Here is a 19,434-nt window from a genome sequence, read left to right as displayed (position 1 = left end):
TCTTCATTTTAACATTTGAAAATGAGAAATATAGCAATTTAATTGATGGGAATGAAGTTTATAGTCTGTTACAGTATATCAGAGACGACACATACTTACCGTTTTATACATACCTGGCGTATGGGGCATGAGGAAGCTCCAGCTATGTATAAAATGGTAAGTATACATCGTCTGTGGTTTCCATTAACCTCCCTGGTGGGGTGGAAAAAAAAAGCCATGAGCGGTAATCCCAATCCTGACTTGGGGTAGCCCCCAGGAGGTATATGCAGAGCGTTTCAGCTCACCTCCCCCTGGATCCAGATGCTGTCAGCCATTCTTCTTCCAGTCCTTGGAGGCTCTGAAATCCTTGGGAGAGATCGCTGTTTGATGTCACGATGACAGATGGCGATCTCACTATAGGGGTACAGCTCCCACAGAGGACATGGGGAGAATTTCAGTGATGGATCCCAGGGAGGTAGCTGCAGGGGCTGCCACAGATCTCACTGTGGTATATATTTTTTTCTTGCTTTTAGGGTCTAAAAGCATGTGAAAAAAATTGCACAACTTTTAGACCCAAAAATCTGGAAATAATCATACAGCCAGGAGGTTAAACAGATACATAAATTAAAGTCAATGGGAATAAAACCTAAAAAAAGCCAGATACCTTAGGAGGACGGAAGGCTCTGGGTCCTATATACTCTTCCCTCTGCTCTCTCTTGGTCCCCTCATTGCAGTTCCCCAGTTTGAATTCCCCACCACAGGGGACTTTGGAAGTCTTCGGGACATTAGATGGCTCGATTGATATTTTCCGACTTGTCCGTTTACCCGCGGATCAATTCCACGTGCGGGACAATAGAAAAAGATAAGAAAAACGAGCAGAAGATAAGGGAATCGCCCGCGGGGATGAGCGGGAATCGATCCGGCTGCATAATCGAGCCGCGGAAACGTGTATTCCCGGCATTATGCATCCGAGCAATTTTGACCACCCATTCATTCGCCAATAACTTTATCACTACTTATCACAATGAATTGATCTGTATCTTGTTTTTTCTGCCACTAATTAGGCTTTCTTTGGGTGGTACATTTTGCTAAGAACTGTTTTTTTTCGTAATGCATTTTAATGGGAATATTAAGAAAAAATGGAAAAAAATAAATCATTATTTCTCAGTTTTTGGCCATTATAGCTTCAAAATAATACATGCTACCGTAGTTAAAACCCACGTATTTTATTTGCCCATTTGTCCCGGTTATTACACAATTTAAATTATGTCCCTACCACAATGTATGGTGTGAATATTTTATTTGGAAATAAAGGTGCATTTTTACAGTTTTGCGTCCATCACTATTTACAAGCTTATAATTCAAAAAATAATAGTAATATTTCCTCTTCACATGCATATTAAAAACGTTCAGACCCTTAGGTAACTATATAAGTTTTTTTTATTGTAATTTTTTTTCATTAAAATAATTATTTGGGTGTTTTTTGGAGTGTGGGGGTAAAAAAAAAATTATGAAGATGTAGTTTTACTATTTGGCCACAAGATGGCCACAGTCAATTTTATTTTTTTAGTCCTGTAAACAAGCTCTCTAGCTTATAGTAAGTGAAGCGAGGAAGGGAAACTTTTTTTTCTTTAGAAAGATCGCTGCTTCTGGAAGAAGCCGTTGGTCTTTCTAACAGGGACTTAAAATGAATGGGAACTGTGTTCCCATTCATTGATATCTGGGCTAACGGGTGGCGACACCGGAGTAGCAGTCTTCTAGCAGCCTTTTGGATGCATCAGCAACGTCCAAAGGGCAAAAGTGGTTAAAGAGAAACCGTGACCAAGAATTGAACTACATCCCAATCAGTAGCTGATACCCCCTTTCCCATGAGCAATCTTTTCATTTTCACAAATGGATCATCAGGGGGCTCTGTGTGGCTGATATTGTGGTGACCCCCCCCCCCCCCCCCCCCCAGAACCTCATTACAGTGTGGGAAATAACAGCTGTTTACAGCTGGGTCCAACTGCCAAAAAAGCAAGCAGCATCTCCTTCCAGTGACATCACCTGCCAGCAGTAAAAATGTCACCCTGTGATAAATGTCAGAATGTAAATCAAGGAGAGGAATGATTTTACAATGGGCAAACACAGACTAAATCATTATACATAATTATTGAAAAGGTAAAGCACTTTTTTATTAAACTATTTTCACTGGAGTTCCTCGAAAGAGGGAGAGGGATTTGGTTCACAATAGAGTGACTGTTCCTCCGAAAAAGGGACAGTTGGGAGCTATGGATTTGTTTCACAATAATTATAATTAGTGGTTCAGATTACCTATATAGCTCATGGACTGGTGAGCGAGAACCATAAGGTTCTGATATTAAATGGTTGATAGCAGAACTAAATTGTTAGTTGTTTACTTACTGAGAAATTTTGTTCACTGTCAATAAAGCGTAATGAAAAAAAAACAACTCTGGTAATGAAGCGACAGAGAGCGCATGCTCAAAATCCCCTTAGTCACGCGGCACGTAAAGTGCGTTTGTGCTGTGCTCACCCTGGTGACGGGCTGCGAGCGCGCTCTGACTATCCTACGTCTGTTCTCGATGTTTACCACCTTGTGCAGTGAACGCGCACGCCTTCTTCCTTTGCTCCTCCCGTCGCGCTGTTCCGTGCGGCATAGCTGCTCTCGCCCCCTGTCTTCGGTGCGCGCTCCCGCTGTTGGGGGGGAGAGGCGAGATTGAATGAGGAGGGGGGAGGAATCAACGACACAGCAGCAGTGCAGAGGCCTTGTGCGCTAATACACAACCATCTGTGTACCGCCATAAGCCAGTGCGGCCCCGGCATCTGGGGGAGGAGGCGGAGGGTGTGACAGGAGGAGGGGGCAGCTCCGTGACTGGGCCCTATTGTGTTGCTGGCTAACCCGGGGTTGCTCGGGGAGGTGTTGCTGGCTATGGAGGACAAGACGTTCACCAAAGAGCTGGACCAGTGGATCGAGCAGCTCAATGACTGCAAGCAACTCAATGAAAGCCAAGTGCGCACCCTGTGCGAAAAGGTGAGCTGCTTCCCGTGCGCTCCCGGCCCATCATTTGATTGATGTAAATAATAGCTCCAATGACGTCTTGAGCCCACGCTGCGACCACCTGGTCTGATCTCTGATGCAGTGTAGGGAAATGTGCTTTTTCTTTGCACCTCCTTGTGTCACATTCCTGCAATCTGCAGCCTGCGTTGTACGTTCTGCGTTCTCCCCTATGAATCCTGTGACAAGGATGTGTCCTGGATTGCTCGTTTTTAGTTACTTTACCTATGATTTTTTTTTGTTAATGATAATGTTTAAAATCATTTTGACTGAGGCAGTGCCTAATTTTTTTGTCCTTTAGTCCAGTGTCACCTGCTGTCTTCTTGCTTTTAGCACAGGGCTAATCAAATTTGGTAACCTTGTGGCTTAATTCCTTGATAGTGTGACCAATATGTTGGATAAGTCATTAGTTTTCTCAGTGTTTTTAGCCTTTTCAAAATGTACTGTTCATTGATAGTTCTAGTAACTGTAGTAAAAATAGGAAAACATGTTGTATTTTATATTCTATCTCTAATAATAGCATTTATTCTTCCAGTTTTCTGTAGTCACTCTAATCCTAAAATACTGCAATGTTTGATGTTTATGACCATTTCACTGGTTCAGTAAGTAAACAGGTTGTACAATAAACAAAGTCCACATTATCGTGTCAACATTAACTTTACAGATGTGTTGCATACTGGTTCTAGGGCAGTGGAACAGGAGCTAGTATTGTTTAGGTGACCTATTAAAAAGTCCACAGGAAATTCTGCTAATGTGATTAGGTAGACAGCACCCTTTCAAACCTCTAGGTTTCAGATATGTTGTATAAATAATAATGCGCCTACATTATTCGGCCAATTTAGAATGCTTTGTGTAGTTGTTGCTGTGCTAGTCTACGTGAGGGGACCCAGCAGGAAATCTCATGGTGAAATTCCGGTAACAGGATTGGGAGGACAGCACTCTCAAACTTCTAGGTTTTAGATAGTATGTAGGAAACTACGCCCACACTATTTGACCAATCACAACGCTTCATGCTGTGATAGGGAACGGGTGTCCAATGAGGCTTCCTGCTGGGTCTTCTCAATTAGACACGCACCAATGTTGCTGTGATTGAAGAACTGTTCCCAGAGCTAGTTAAAGGGAACCTAAACTGAGAAGGCTATGCTTTTTTCCCTTTTAAAACAATACCAGTTGCCTGACTCCTGCTGATCCTGTGCCTCCTAATCATTTTAGCCACAGCCGGTCAACAAGCATGCAGATCAGGTGCTCTGACTGAAATCAGACTGGATTCGCTGCATGCTTGTTTCAGGTGTGTGATTCAGCCACTTCTGCAGCCAAAGAATTCAGCAGGACTGCCAGGCAACTGGTATTGTTAAAAAGGAAACATCCATATCCCTCTGTTTACGTTCCCTTTAACCTCCCTAGCGGTATGGACAGAAATGTCCGTTCAAAAAAACATGCTGTGAACAGTATAAACATGCATACACATCAATACTCTCCTGCACTGTATACTAGACACTTGCTTGACACATTTTGGCAAGTTACAGGGAAAAAAAAGTTTTAAAAATAAATTTTATCACTGTTTGCACAGAAATCCTGGGGAAATTGAACGCTGGGAAGGTTAAGGGAACCCAGAAGGAAGGGAGCAGTTCTCAAATCACAGCACACTCTACTATACAAAAAATTGTAATTTGCTGAATAGTGTTGGCGTAGTTTACTACAACCTATCTGAAACCCAAAAGTTTGAGGGGGTGCTGTTCACCAAATCTCATTAATAATAAAGTTTCCCTATGAGGTTTTCTGCTTTCCCTCAAGTAGACTAGCGCCCTGCTCCATATGGACTTTCTCATCGGGTCTCCTGAGGGCCCTTTCACACTGGGGTGGTACGATAAATTTACTGCACCCCACCGCAGCCTAATGAAAATCTATTGTGGAGTTCATACTTCCCACGTTGCTGTATGCTTTGCCGGAAGTTCTCTATCTTACGTGATCGTATACCTGCGTTACCGCGCGGCTCCTGCAGTGATCTGCGTTGGACCGGAAGATATGTAAGTCTATGGCAACAGTGTTTTACAAAAAGGCAGCGACGTGCACGGAAGCGTATTTGTTACAATACGCTTCCGTGCACTTCCGTCTACCTAAAAAAAAGGAAGTGACCGCAAGTGCGTGTCACTTTCTGTTTGGCCGGATGCCAGAATGGGAATACTGCATAGTAACGCGGTATTCCCCGAAGGCCATTTCTTGGTGGTGCAGCGTGGCCGCCGCACAGCTAATGTCAGTATGCAGTGTGAAGCCATATTAATTCGGTGGAACATAAGGCCGACTCACAATCTCCGCACAATGCAGTGGGTAACTGACAGGTTGAGCAGGTCCATACCTTTTGGACTTGATTTTTTTTTTTTAATAGTAGAATGCGGTATAATACTGAATAGAGGCAGCCACTTGTGAGTGGTTCTGATACCTCTGCGGGCGGACATGGCTTTCTCCTCTCTACTCTCCTTAGTTTTTGCAGTGAGATGGCCCACACTGATCTGCACTATAAGTGAAAGCCTGTACTGTGCTCCACACGCTAGCAGGGGTGTCATAGCTAACAAGGGAAGGGATACCCAGGGACGCATACAATCCTGTGGGAGGACTATGACAATACTTTTATCAATGCTTGCAAAGTGGAAGTGGTAATGCTGCATCCTCTTTTGTTTCCACTCAAATTATTCCTCATTTTCCCCAGGATGTGTGTTTGTTTTTTTTGTACAGTACTGTATATCCAGTACCGGTGCCATTCTTCTTGTCTTACATGTCTGAAGAGAGCAGAAGACATATGATGCATGCACTGCCCACTTTCTACTGTATCCAGGGTCAGCATCACTTAGGAGCCAAAAAAAACTATAACAAAAGTTTTATTATATCCAGGTTTACTATACCAGGCGTTGCTCCCATAGACTTCTAATGGAGATTGGCCAGGACCCGGAGAGGTAGTTCACTATATCAGAATGTTTACGATCCCCGAGTTTATTAGAATGAGATTATATTGTATTACTTGTTCAGGTAGTAGTATGGCCAAGCTACTTCATCAGCTTGGACACTATCTACCATATGTCCTAGAATATAAGTCGACACCAATATTTGACCCTCTTAAGCTGGATCTTAAAGAGAACCTGTAACAAAAAAAAAAGGCCCCTGGGGGTACTCGCCTTGTTAGGGAGAAGCCTCAGGGTCCCAATGAGGCTTCCCCCTCTGCTGCAGGAGACTTGCGCCTGCGCAGTAGAGCGTCCCGACAGCGATCGGATTCCGCCTATCTCCGAGCAGAGAGCCGATACTGCATCTGCGCTGTAAATATTTACATACATCCCTGTCGTTCCGGGAGCTTTTTCGCCGCAGCCGTGGGACACAGGACGGGGGAAGCCTCGATTGTATCTGGAGGCTTCCCCCACCCAAGGTGAGTACCCCCCCAGGGGAACTTTTTTCTCATTACAGGTTTTCTTTAAGAAGTCTACCCAGCAAAATTAATGGTTGCACTTGAGGACCAAGAAGAATTAACCACTTAAGGACCACGGTGTTAAACCCCCCTAGTGACCAGGCCATTTTTTACTAAATAGGCCACTGCAGGTTTAAGGCCTCGCCACAAAACTCCGCACACAAGGGATTCCCCCCCCCCTCCTTTTCTGCCCACCAACAGAGCTCTCTGTTGGTGGGCTAAGATCGCTGCCAGGATGTTTATATATTTTTTATTAAATATTTATCTTAATATTTAAATAACAAAAAACTTTTATTCCGCCTATGACAGTGGATCGCCTTTGTGCCTCTGGAGGGGACAGCCTGTCCCCTGTACAGTGCTGCCTTAGATCTTGGTGCTGTACAGTGTTAATAGATGCGATCGCCGCTGGGAGACTGATGGCGGAGCTCAGTCATTCATGCGGCGTGCAATCTCCCCCAAGAGCCATTCACGCCAATCGGCGTGGAGTGGTCCTGGGGCTGCCGCACTGCTCACGCCAATCAGCGTGGAGCAGTCGCCAACAGGTTAATAGCTGCACTTGGGGACCAGGAGGGGTTAATGACTGCACTGCATACAGTATTGCAACCAATAATCCCTCAAGTGCAACCAATAACTTCTCCAGGCCCCCAAGTGCAGCAGTTATTCACCACCCTTCCTGCAGCCCAGTATTTTTACCCTGCCCCTTTCCTTGTTAATTGTGGCCAGATCTTTCAGACCTGTGCTTACTTGGCATTTTCTTTTGCCAAAAAAAGTGTTATTTACCACTGGGTAAATTGCTGAAAATGGGAATGTCACTAATAGTCCACACATTACTCAGTGTGCTCAGTTTTTCTCGCGACTTGTGTAGAAGTCGATCCTTATAATTTTACTTACTGAGTCGGGCCTAAATTTCTAGACTTGCAGTTGAGTATGTAGTACATTTTTGTTCTCCATATGTTTGTGTGGCTTTCCTGCAGGCACTCTGGTTTCCTCTCAAAACCCAAAAACATACTTACTGATTGGTTATTTGGCTAAGATTTGTTATGTAAACAACAAACAAACAATCTGCGATAGTGCTTGGGCATTTTGAACGAACAACATGACGGATAGCTTTCATAATAGTTCATCGTCACTAGTGTGTATGGCGCTGTGAACGTTTTTTTAATGATGTGTTGACAGTCTGTGGCACTTACCCTGCACTGTTTAACCACTTAAGCCTAACTGGATGAATATATTTGGCCCAAAAAAACTTTTTCATGCTGGTACTGAGTGAGATCATTCAGGTAACTCCAAAGAATACTTAAAAGATAGTAAGGGTTAAAAAACAAACAGGAAGCAGGGCTGTGGAGTCGGTCCAAAAATCCACAGACTCCGACTCCTCAGTTTAGGATTCCACCGACTCCACGACTCCGACTCCTCTAATTTGCATATTACAATTTTGTTGATTAAAAGTATGTAACATGAAATTCGTCTCTTAACTGCCAAAGCTTAGGAATTTTACAAGACAACTGAAGTGAGAAGGATATGTAGACTACTATATTTATTCCCTTTAGACTAAAACTAGTCCTTGGTAAGAGTACTTGTAAAAGGTACAAACCGGAACAAAGAACATCTATCAGGCCCTAGGCAATGTAAGTGTGGGTACATGTAAGAATGATGTGCAGGTACTCTGCAGGGGAATGAGGAGATTGTAAACAGACAACACCTCTGTGTTCAATGTGCACAGCATTCTCAGTGGATTCCCTGCAGCTATGTGGGGAGTGCATATGTAGAGTATAGTACTACTGTGTAACAAAGTAAACCTGAGACAGATGAAATTAAATTTTTATACATACCTGGGGCTTCCTCCAGCTGCCTTCAGGATAATCAGTCCCTCGTTGTCCTCCTCCACCACCTGGATCTTCTGCTATGAGTCCAGGTACTTGAGCCAGTCAGGCGTAGTGCGCATGCACACACTCCGCCGCCAGGAGCATACTACACCTGTGCAGCACTATTGCGCAGGTACAGAATGTTCCTGGCTGTGGGAGCGGCATGCGGCCGGACAGCGCTGACTGGCTGAATTACCAGGACTCATAGCAGAAGATCCGGGTGGTGGAAGACAGTGAGGGACTGATTAGCCTGAAGGGGGCTGGAGGAAGCCCCAGGTATGTATAAAACTTTACTTTTCATCCGTCTCAGTTTCCCTTTAATTTGTAGTCACCAAAGCAAATTTTAATAACATATCAAATTATTTGATTTCATCAGCAAAGGGAGTGCATACATTTGCATAAATCAGCATCAATGCAGAATTATTTCCATCTCGTTGACCATCTCTATTAGTGACACGGCTACACATCAGGCTTTATATTTACAGCATAGATGTTATTTAGTGTATAAAAGAGATTCCTGTGTACACTTCATATATACAGTCACAATCAGATATGTATATCTGACTTTAAAAATACGGGGACTGCTTTATTGAAGCAGCACAAGTAACTAATTTTGATTGGTTTATTTCATTTTTGTAGACTAAGCACAGCTATTACTGTATATATACTGTATATATACATTATTTTTAATGACTTTTATCTGAGAAATAGAACATTTTATCATATTTTCTATTTTAATTACAGTTACAAATTCATTAGGAGTCGGTGCATTTTTCCCCGACTCCGACTCAGGCACCCAAAATTGCCCGACTCCACGACTCCGACTCCGACTCCACAGCCCTGACAGGAAGCCAATATAGTGTAGTGGTCCTAGGAATAGGTGAACTACTACTAAAAAGAAAGTTACTCATATTTTCAGGCGAATCTGTTAATTTGGTTGGATCAGTTAGCTACACAGACAAAGCATAGAAGCTTGTACGATGTTAAATCACATCCTCTATAATAATCTGTGTCATCAACAGAATGGCTGTGTCCCTGTATTATTTTTTTTTTTTGTACTGCGCATGTGCACAGTACAGTCAACCGTTGGGATAGGATGACGGGCCAGGGAGCAGGGTCGGCCGTGTGCGTTCGCGGTGGCGTGGTATCACTGCCTAGAGCCTGTTTTTAAATGGGCTTAGGTAGACTAGTTTACTATAAAAAACTGAGAATGGGTGATGCTTGGTTATAGCTGCTTATATCTTTGCATACGTTAACCACCTATAGCCCCATAGGATGAGGCAGGTGATTTTGGCACTGCCATAAGCTGCGATTTGAATTACGGCTATAGTGGCGCTTACTGCGTAATTTGGGCACCTGGCAATAGATGGAGTTCAAATTATGATATAAACTGCGTACTTCGTCGGCCAGCAATAGCTTTAGCTCGAATTATGTCTCCCTCTAACCAATGAAGTTATCAGTAGGGGAATAGTATAAAAAATATCCAGGAAATTTGCAAGAGCAGGGTGAGCCATCTTTTGGCTTTTCCTGGCAACTTTTTTTACATGCACACCCATAGGAGTCTTATTGGATGAAAAACTTGGGGAGGAGTTTGGGAGGACTAACCTTTCAGCATGGTGTGGATTGTATTATATAGCTGGGCAGCAGCTGGTTTACTTGAGCTTGCAGGTACCTCTGACTCTTTTAATTACTGATAAAGGAAATAAGTGATACATTGAATAATTTTATATTTCCCATATTGATTGCAAGCACACAGCAAACGCATGTCCTTGCTGACAATGTGAATCATCAGGCTGCTTTATAGAACTTGAACTCCTTAAAGTTTAGATCAAAAGGCTATAGCTGTGTTATTCTTTGTTGTGTTTTTCTTACAGTAATTACAAAAATTCAGTAACCTTATACAAATACATGACTTGTTTTTCCTTTTTGATATAAGTTGACCTGCTAGTTAGAGATGGTTCCAAATTGAATGACGTACCATATATTCTCCATTATAAATCAAGGAGCATATTTTCATTTCCGAAACCAGAAAAATGTCTTTACTCAAATTAGGCCTGTGGAGTCAATACTAAAATCTTCAGACTCAGACTCCTCAGTTTATGAAACCACTGACTCCAACTCCGTCTCCAGGTACCCAAAATGACTCCCGACTCCTTAGTCTAATACTTATCAGGGCTGTGGATTTGGTACAAAAATCATCTGACTCCTCAGTTTATAAGTTTAAAAATCTAAACTTTGTTTTTATTTTTATAGAAAGCCACTTAACCAATACAAATTAATTTATACAGTTTTAGAACTATCTTGACCAAGTGCTAATAAAAGGTTAATATACTGTTAAGGCGTGCTCCTGTCATTACTTATTGATGGAATTTGCAAGTGCTTTTTCTCAAGACATTAAGGTTTGTCCTGCAAAATTCTAAACAAAAAAAAAAATGGCTTGCTACATGCACAAGAATGTTTTTTTTTTTTTTTTTTTTTGTTGGCTGTACACGGGGGATGAGCATTTATGTCATTAAAGTTTAAAAAAATTAAATTGTCAGATGAGAGATTACAACACCAGCAGTTTTGACTGCTAATTTGTCCTTTGTGTTTATCCTCATATGACACTCTTTCAACAATCAACAGAAAATATGCAGAGGTGTTGTCTCCTGCCCTATGCATTTCACCATATGATGTATAATGATGGCAGATTCTTCACACAGTTTCACATTTTATGGATTTCTTTTATTCTGGGGATACACGGTACGTTTCTGTACAGTGTATCGACCAGCTGGTCCGATCATGCCGCTCGACCCGCGCCCGCTCGATTCCCGCCAGTGGACAATGGCAGGGAATTGAGCGGTGATAAAAAAGCGCCGGCAGGTACGAGCGGCAATCAATCCGCGCGGACGAGCGGGGATGCTCCAGCATCGAGCCGCTGGCTCGATCCGGCGCAATAAATGGGCGGTGTATGCACGGCATTAGGTATCGACTAACCAGCAGAGCTGCATGTTGGCTATAAAACAAACATGTTACGTGAGGCATTAGATGTCATGCTATTGTATTATGGAGGAGCTTAGAGTGACACTGAAGCAAAAAACAAAACAAAACCTCATGATATAATGCATTGTATGTGTAGTACAGATAATTAATAGAACAGTACGGTAGTAGCAATGAAGAGTCTCATATTTTTATTTTCCGTTATATAGCTTTTTTTTCTATAACATCATTCCCTAATATTTGCTGTTTACAAATTACACTTTGTATTTCAAATGATGAAACAGAGCAGAGCTAATGACCTTGTGAACTTCCTGGCAGAAGAACTTTAAACAAGAAGCAGTGAGTGACCGGTTGAGATAAGTACTTCCGCACATAGAAGCTCTTTGGCAAAGATAACAACTGAAGTTTCTTAAAGGAGTTATCAGCCAAATTAGAAGAAATTAGCTTAAGGCTAGGTTCACATTGCACCTGATCCGGGACGGGTCCGACAAAACGGATCTGTTCTCAGTTTTGTTCGATAAGTTTTCATACGTTTTGTTCACGTTTTACAACCATTTCACCTACATTCTGTTTAGGTACAGTGTGAACGAAAACATATGGAAAATGGGGAAGGGAAAAGGGATTGGCCAGGGTGGGGTTTGGAGAGGGGGATGGTTTCAGTAGTTGTTTTTATCATTTATCATAGATTTGAGGGTGTTCTTCCACAACCACTATCAGGTCCTCCACACTGAAGTAGCGAGTGGTGTAGCTTCCAGTAGCCATGCTGCAGTGGATGGGTGATGTGGCTTGCAATGGGCCTATGTTGCCATGTGCCTATGCAGCAGACAGACAGCTTGGAACCTGCTGTGTCTGGCGTGGTGTGCATCGATCTGTGCCCCGGAAGTAGAGAAAATCAAAACAGGAAGTGATCTTTTGGTACGATTCAGGTACGTTTTGTAGCCAGTGGGATCAGAATTGTCAGTTTTCCTATTGAGATACATTGCATACGTTCAGCGTTCAGGTCCGTGTCAGTTCCGTGAAAATGGTAAAGGACGGGAACGTAGGAAGCGGATCCGTTTTATAATACCAATGTGAACTTTCCCATTGAAATGTATTGCATCCGTTTACAGATACGCTTCTACGCTCTGCTTAACGGCTACGGTTTTTGTGCAATGTGAACCAGGTCTTACTCACCTGGGGCTTTCTCCAGCCCCTTGCAGCCAACTGTCCCACGGCAACCGCTCTGCACCGCAGTCCTGGTCTCCGTGCATGGTGCGGAGGCTGACCCCGAGGTCGTCCGCACTGCGCATGCACGAACCACCGCTGTCAATCAAGCCCACGTTGTATGCGGCTTACAGCGCAGGCGCAGCACAGAGCGGAGCGGTCGACGTGGGACAGTCGGCTGCAAGGGGCTGGAGAAAGCCCCAGGTCAGTGAAGCTCATTTCTTCTAATTTGGCTGATAACTCCTTTAAAGTGAAACTGAAGTATCCCTTTGGCTTCTGCCGGCTTCCTGTACCCGACCAGTACCCACATCGGTTCAAAATCATCCTCCGGTTCCCTGCCGTGGCTTTTTTTTCTTCACGCAGTGGAAGCAGACTTTTAAGTCAACGTCCTCTGTGCCCTGGCCACGCATATCCTCACGCGCATTCCTGTGGCCAGGAGCGTCCTCCACAGGAGCAGTACAAGAAAATCTCTACTGCGCCTGGGCAGTATGCTTCTGGCGATGGAAGCGTGAATGAGGATGCCTGGCCATGTGGGCACAGTGGACCCACTGCTTGAAGTGAAAGTGAGCCGCAGCAGAGGGAACGGAGGATCGTTCTGAAATGGCAGGGGCACAGGTCGGCTGCAGGGGGCTGGCAGAAGCCCCAGGTAAGTGAAACTCTTTGTTTTAGGCTGGTTTCACACCAGGACGTTGCGTTTTAGGGGACGTTATGGTCGCATAACGTGCCCCTAACGCAACGCCTGGTGCTCCCTGCTTTGGACGTCAGAGTGAGCCGCGTTGTGCAGCTCACTCTGGCGTCCGTAATGCCGTGATGCGCATTCTTGGACGCATGCGGCATCACGTGGTCCCGCCGGCCAATCGCCGCACAGAGCGGCCGCTCCAGGAAGTAAACACTGCACGTCACTGAGTGCAGTGAATATTAATTAGCCATGTGCCTGGCCGCTCTCCGCTCCTCCCCAACGTTACTGAGCATGTGCCAACAGTCTAACGCGGCTCTGCCGCTTACAAAGTTCTGCATGCAGTACGTTATATTAGCGTTACAATGTAACGCAACGTGGGCACTGTGAACAGCCCATTGATTTTTTCATTGCTGTGCGGTGGGGTGCGTTACAGGCTGCTCTAACTTACGCCTGTAACGTCCCACTGTGAAACCAGCCTTAGGAATACTCTTCAGTTCTGCGTTAAAGAGACACTGAAGTGGGAAAAAAAATTATGATATTATGATTTGTATGTGTAGTTCAGCTAAGAAATAAAACATTAAGATCAGATACATCAGTCTAATTGTTTCCAGTACAAGAAGAGTTAAGAAACTCCAGTTGTTATATCTATGCAAACAAGCCATTAGGGCTCGTTCCCACTATCGCGAATCCGCATGCGTCCAATGCATGCGGATTCGCACATGTAATGCAAGTGGATGGGCCTGTTTCCACTGTAGCGTTGTTGAGGTGCGTTTTTTTTTCAGCGGTAAAAAAATGCACAAAAGAGCCAACGAATTCTCCTGCGAGTGGAATGCATGCGAATCGCCGCTAATGTATTTAATAGTAAAAACTCATGCGTTTGTTACATGCGTTTTTACCCGCGATTTCGCGTGCGATTTCGCACCTTTTTAATTTTATTTTGCCCTGGCAGTGTCATGGTTAATTTCGCATGGCACCCTGCCATGCGAAATCGCACGCGAAATCGCGGGTAAAAACGCATCCGCATGCGTTTTTACAAGCGTCGGAATGCCGGCGAAATCGCGTCGCAACAGTGGAAACAAGCCCTTAAGCTCTACGACGTTCAGACTTTCAAAGTCGTGGAGAGGGCTGTTATCTGACTTTTATTATCTCAACAGTTATTGAACTATTTACTTTTTCTCTGCCAGAGGAGAGGTCATTAGTTCACAGACTGCTCTGAAATAATCATTTTGAATGCTGAGTGTTGTGTAATCTGCACATATTATAGAATGATGCAATGTTAGAAAAAACACTATATACCTGAAAATAAAAATATGAGAATATTTTCTTTGCTGCTAATCTTCTAGTAATTATTCATAGTACACAACCAATTCACTATGTCATATATTTTTTTCGCTTCAGTGTCTCTTTAACTCTTACTGTACTGGAAACAATATGAGACTCATCTGTGCTACTAATGTTCTATTTCTTAGCAGTAATACACATACGAATCATTATATCGTAAGTTAATTTTCACTTCAGATTTCCCAGGAAACCTGACGTAAGATGGATGTTTGGAGGTTGCCATATTTATTTCCTTATAAACAATGCTAGTCGCCTGGCAGTCCTGCTGATCATTCTGGCATCAGTAGTGTTTGAATCACACTAAAAGTGGATCCGAGATAAACGTTTACTCATTGTATAATTGTGTTCCTTAACTTCCTTTCATATAGTTTATAGGGCATTCCTCAACCCAAATACTTTTTTTTGTTTTAATACTCTAATTCCCTATAAACTAAACAAGCCTCGCCCACAGCTTGAGTGCCTTGGCATTTCTCAGACTTATGTAGCAAGGGCTTATGGGAGCTTAGTCTGGGCAGGAGGAGGAGGAGGTTACTAGCCACAGATTTCAGAGGCAGAGAGGGGATGCTAATAGCTTGCCTTTGTGTAATGTAACAGACAGAGCATGGCTGCCCTCATTGTATAACAGGAATAAATAATCATAAACTGTTGAAGCTGTTTGCTGTTTCATTTGCTGTATAAACTTTAGAATACACACGTACACGTACGTTACTTGTCATAGTTACCGGTAGTTTTTCATCTCTGATCTGCTTCAAGGTGGCCAAACACCATACAATTTTTTTTAATATCTGTTCAATTTAAGAATTGCAATACATTTTTCTGACTGTAATGTTTAAAAATTATGACCAATGTACCACACAAATATGTTCAATTCCCCCCCCCCCCCCCAAAAAACTGACAAAATTGCTAGGGTGTGTATATGAATAAATTGACAATCTAACACATACCATACAATCTTTAGAAAAATTTCCAGAATTCCGTATCAATAAAAAAACGGAAAATCCGATCGGATTTTCCAGTTGAATTGAAAAAAGCTTTTGATTTTTTTTTTCGGGAGATCCGAAAGTCGGATGATTTTATTGTATCGTGTTTGGCCACCTTTATTGATATATAATTGGGAATGGTCATTTCAAAAGGAAGGGCAAAAACATCCAGTCCAGGGTAGAATCACACACCCGAATCAAGCCTGTAACTAATCTTACCAGATTTTAGTCAGAAACTTCTGATATACATACTTGTTCAGGCGGTTTTGTAAAATTTTTAAGCGCGGGCGAAAAATCGCCCTGAAAGCGCTTGTGCAATGATTCTCTGAGAGAGTTCATATCAGAGCGGTTTGTTTGTGATCCGCTTTGAAAAGCGGTGCTTGGGCTATTTTTTTAGGCGATTTGCCTCAATGGAAGGTATAGGAAAAATGCTCACAAAATCTTTGGCAAGCGATTTGCGTGAGCGTTTGAAAAAATAAATTGTATTTATTTTTTTTCCGGATCAAAAGATAAAAGTGCTCTGCAAAAGCGCTTACGACGCCCACAAAAACCAGCGAACACGCAAAAAATGCAAAAATAAAAACCCACCGCGGACGGATACGCAAGCCAAATGACGTGAACAAGGCCAGCAGGACGCCCAGGCATGTGCATTGTTTAAAATTGAATAAATATGTCAGCTACCTTATACCTCTGACTTCAGTTTCCTTTTTAAATCTGGATTTTGTCCTGCTTTTCTGTATTGCTTCACTTGTTTATATGTAATTTTAAGTATTTCACATTCTTTCAAGTGGGAATAGCTGCACAGAATTTTCCTTACCACCACAACAATTAGCATATTTGTGCTCTTTTGGTAATGCAGTGTTTGCAGAATTAATTTGTGCTATGATTATAGTTACTGAAAAAGTTTATTTATAGATGTAGTCATAGTATTAACTGAGCACCATGACAACCCTTATGCCTGTTAAAAATGAAGCAAGGGATAGCAACAAGTGGGAACTGTGTCTGAGGAAACCTTGAAATCCATGTCCTAAACACTTTAAAAGGGAGTTTGTTTTATGTTTTAGTAAATTTTTTTTTTTCTTGCTTATGTTTGCAATTAAATTTTTTTTTTCTTGCTTATGTTTGCAATTAAATTTTTTACAAGATACGGTAAGGCCCCGTTCACACTTGCGGTTTTGTAAAAACCGGAACGGATGTCCGGACGGATTAGGTCCGGATCCGGTTTCTTAAAGAGATAACAACCTGTAAATACCTGGGGTCTGGGAGGTCAGCAGAAGCACTGGGGTCATTGTTGGAGACAGGTGGACGTGTGGAGACCATCCGTGGATACAGAGACTGCAGTTGGGACCATGGATCCAGTCATTTTTTTACTCGTACCTGGGAATTCTCTCCTTCCTGTTGTTCACCTACTACTATGTGGGGAGAAGGCCTCACCTCCTCGTTATCAGACATATCATCACACATGTTGCTGCCAAAGAGCTCCAGCATGAAATCCCTGCTGCTCCACTCTGTGAACGCTGGGCCCATGTGGTCCCCATCCAAAATGGCCACTAGAAAAAGCATAGGAAGTGGGGTAGAACGTCCGGTTTTTATAGCCAGTGTGTTGTGCGCTCTCCGGTTCTCATTGGTTTGTATTGTCCGGATGCAACAGTCCGGCTCTGCTCCGGATACGTATGCCGGAGGAACCGGACCAAAAAATAGCGCATGTTGGATCTTATGCCGGAGTCCGGATCCGGTCCGGACGAAACGGACGCATGTGAACGGACGCATAGACTTTCATTGCTATGCCGTGCGTCCGTTCCGCATACGGTCCGGCTCCGGCACGGCGATTCTGACGCCGACCGCTAATGTGAACCGGGCCTTACTTTATAACACAGCATGTTACATGAGCAAATGGAACAAATTCTTGCCATGGAAACACCTGGCAAAAGAAAATATTTCTTTGACTAATATGGCGTAGGACCAACTTTGGCATTCAGAACTCCTAGCAGTCTCCTTGGCATTGGTAAATAGAGGTCCAGTATAGTTTTCAGGAGCCTCTCATACCGTTTTTTTCTTCCTACAAAAGATTGGCAAGTTCCCGCAATAATGATGGAGGTGGATAGTGCATGCAAACCTATTTCGCCAACTATGACTGCATGAGCTCAATAATATTGCGTAGTGTTCTCCCCAGAATTTTTTTCCAGCTGGGTGGCATGAAAATGTACCCGGATGGCATGAAAAAGTAGCCGGGTAGGGCAAGATGAGAGAATGCAGGGCCGGTGCTTCTGTGTGTAACTCTGGAGGTGAGCTGATAACAGCCGGGTGCTCACCAAAACTAGCCAGGTGGAGCACCCGGCTAAAAGAGCCTGGGGAGAACACTGTTGCGGTTGGACGATTGTGGAGGCCATGGTAGATGTGAAACTTCATCTTTGTGCTCAGAAAACCAGTCCTGGATGATATGAACTGTGTGAATAGGAACTTGATTAACTGCTTCTCCATCAAGGAACAAACTTTGCACTAGGCCTGAACAATTTTAGGAAAAGATTGAATTGCATGATTTCTGTCAGAAATTGCGATTTTGATTCAATTCATGATTTTCAATACAGAAAGATGGATCAGCACACCGATGGCGAGTATGAGTTCCCCCAGTACAGGTTAGCCAGCTATAGGTGCCCCAGTACAGGTTAGCCATCCAGATCCCCTTTAGTGTATATAGCCAGATCTCCAACCCCTCCCCCCCCCACCCACACACACACCTTAGTGAATATAGGCATATCCCCCTCGTTTCCCCCCTAACCGCCACTGGTAACTGCTCTGCTCCTGGCCCCCTCCTCCAGTAAGTTCCGAATCCCATTCGGCCTCAACGCATTGTATTGCCACGCGATGAAGAGGCAACGAGTGTTCGCACAGTAACACGGGGCCTGTACCCGGAAGTCGGGAAGTATGACATCACTTCCTGGCTGCCACCATTACTAGGCAACACTTGCTGCCTCTTCACCACAGCTCACTGCGTGGCAATGCTTTAAGGCCAAATGGGATCGGAACTTACTGGAGCACGTACCAGTCCAGTGGCAGCCGAGATAACCGCCGCATTGACTATCGTCTTGCCCCGATCACGATTTTCGGTTTAAAACCAAAAATGGTTCAGCCCTACTTTGCAACATGGAATAGATCATGCGGGGTAATGCTGGGTCTGGCAGAATACCACAATATGGCTTGCCATACCCTGATTCGACCCCGCCAAGTTTCACTATTGGTAGTTAACATTCTGGATTGTAAGCTTGGAATGCCATTCTCCAGACGTGAATTCAGTCATAAGATGGAAACAATGTAAAGCTCGACTCAACTGACCAAATGACCTTTTTCCGCTGCTCTGTAGTCCAGGTTTGATAACTTTGGAACCACTGTCTGCTCCTAGTATTTGCATCACTGAGTGGTTTTGTAAAGGTAGGTCATCCCTAAAAACCTTGCTTGTGGAGTTCTTTTCATACTGTTTTGGCGCTGATGGGGTTTGTGAGCATTGTGTTCAGCTTAGCAATCACTTATGCATCACATATGTTAACAATATGGCTGCTTCCATGAAATCAGGAAGTAGACAAACTGCAGATGTATTGCAGGAGTTCTATAAGCTGTAATATAGAAATGTTTTTCTTTCCAGGTTATTATACTGTTGCTTATCTTTTAGAGCTGAGTTGAAGTTCTGAGTTCAGGACTGCATTAAGCTGATGCCTCTGCTAATGTTTATGGGTTGCTGTAGTAGAGCCAAGACTTCAGAAACAAAACTTTTGACCTCTGCAACTTTGATTCCTCAAATTCTCAAAAAGTTGCAGGTCTTATGAATACCCGTACGAGCAGTTATTTACATACCTAACAATCTTAGGATGACAGCCATTCCGAATAAATAGTTGTGATGTTGT

The 19,434-nt window shown here is 43.4% G+C and overlaps 1 protein-coding gene across 1 annotated transcript in view; it reads left to right on the top strand.

The window, feature by feature from the left end:
• Positions 1 to 2,538: 2,538 nt before the first annotated feature.
• PPP2CB (protein phosphatase 2 catalytic subunit beta) overlaps positions 2,539 to 19,434 on the top strand; it is a 52,793-nt gene continuing 35,897 nt past the window's right edge. The window contains exon 1 of the mRNA XM_068233703.1: positions 2,539 to 3,010. Within this exon, the coding sequence (XP_068089804.1) occupies positions 2,909 to 3,010 (102 nt within the window). The 5' untranslated portion in view covers positions 2,539 to 2,908. The remainder of the gene's footprint in view (positions 3,011 to 19,434) is intronic.

Source organism: Hyperolius riggenbachi, chromosome 1 (genome assembly GCF_040937935.1).
Source record: "Hyperolius riggenbachi isolate aHypRig1 chromosome 1, aHypRig1.pri, whole genome shotgun sequence".
NCBI classification, from domain to species: Eukaryota; Metazoa; Chordata; class Amphibia; order Anura; family Hyperoliidae; genus Hyperolius; species Hyperolius riggenbachi.
Note: the sequence above shows the minus strand (reverse complement) of the source record. Positions and strands in the feature narration are given on the sequence as shown.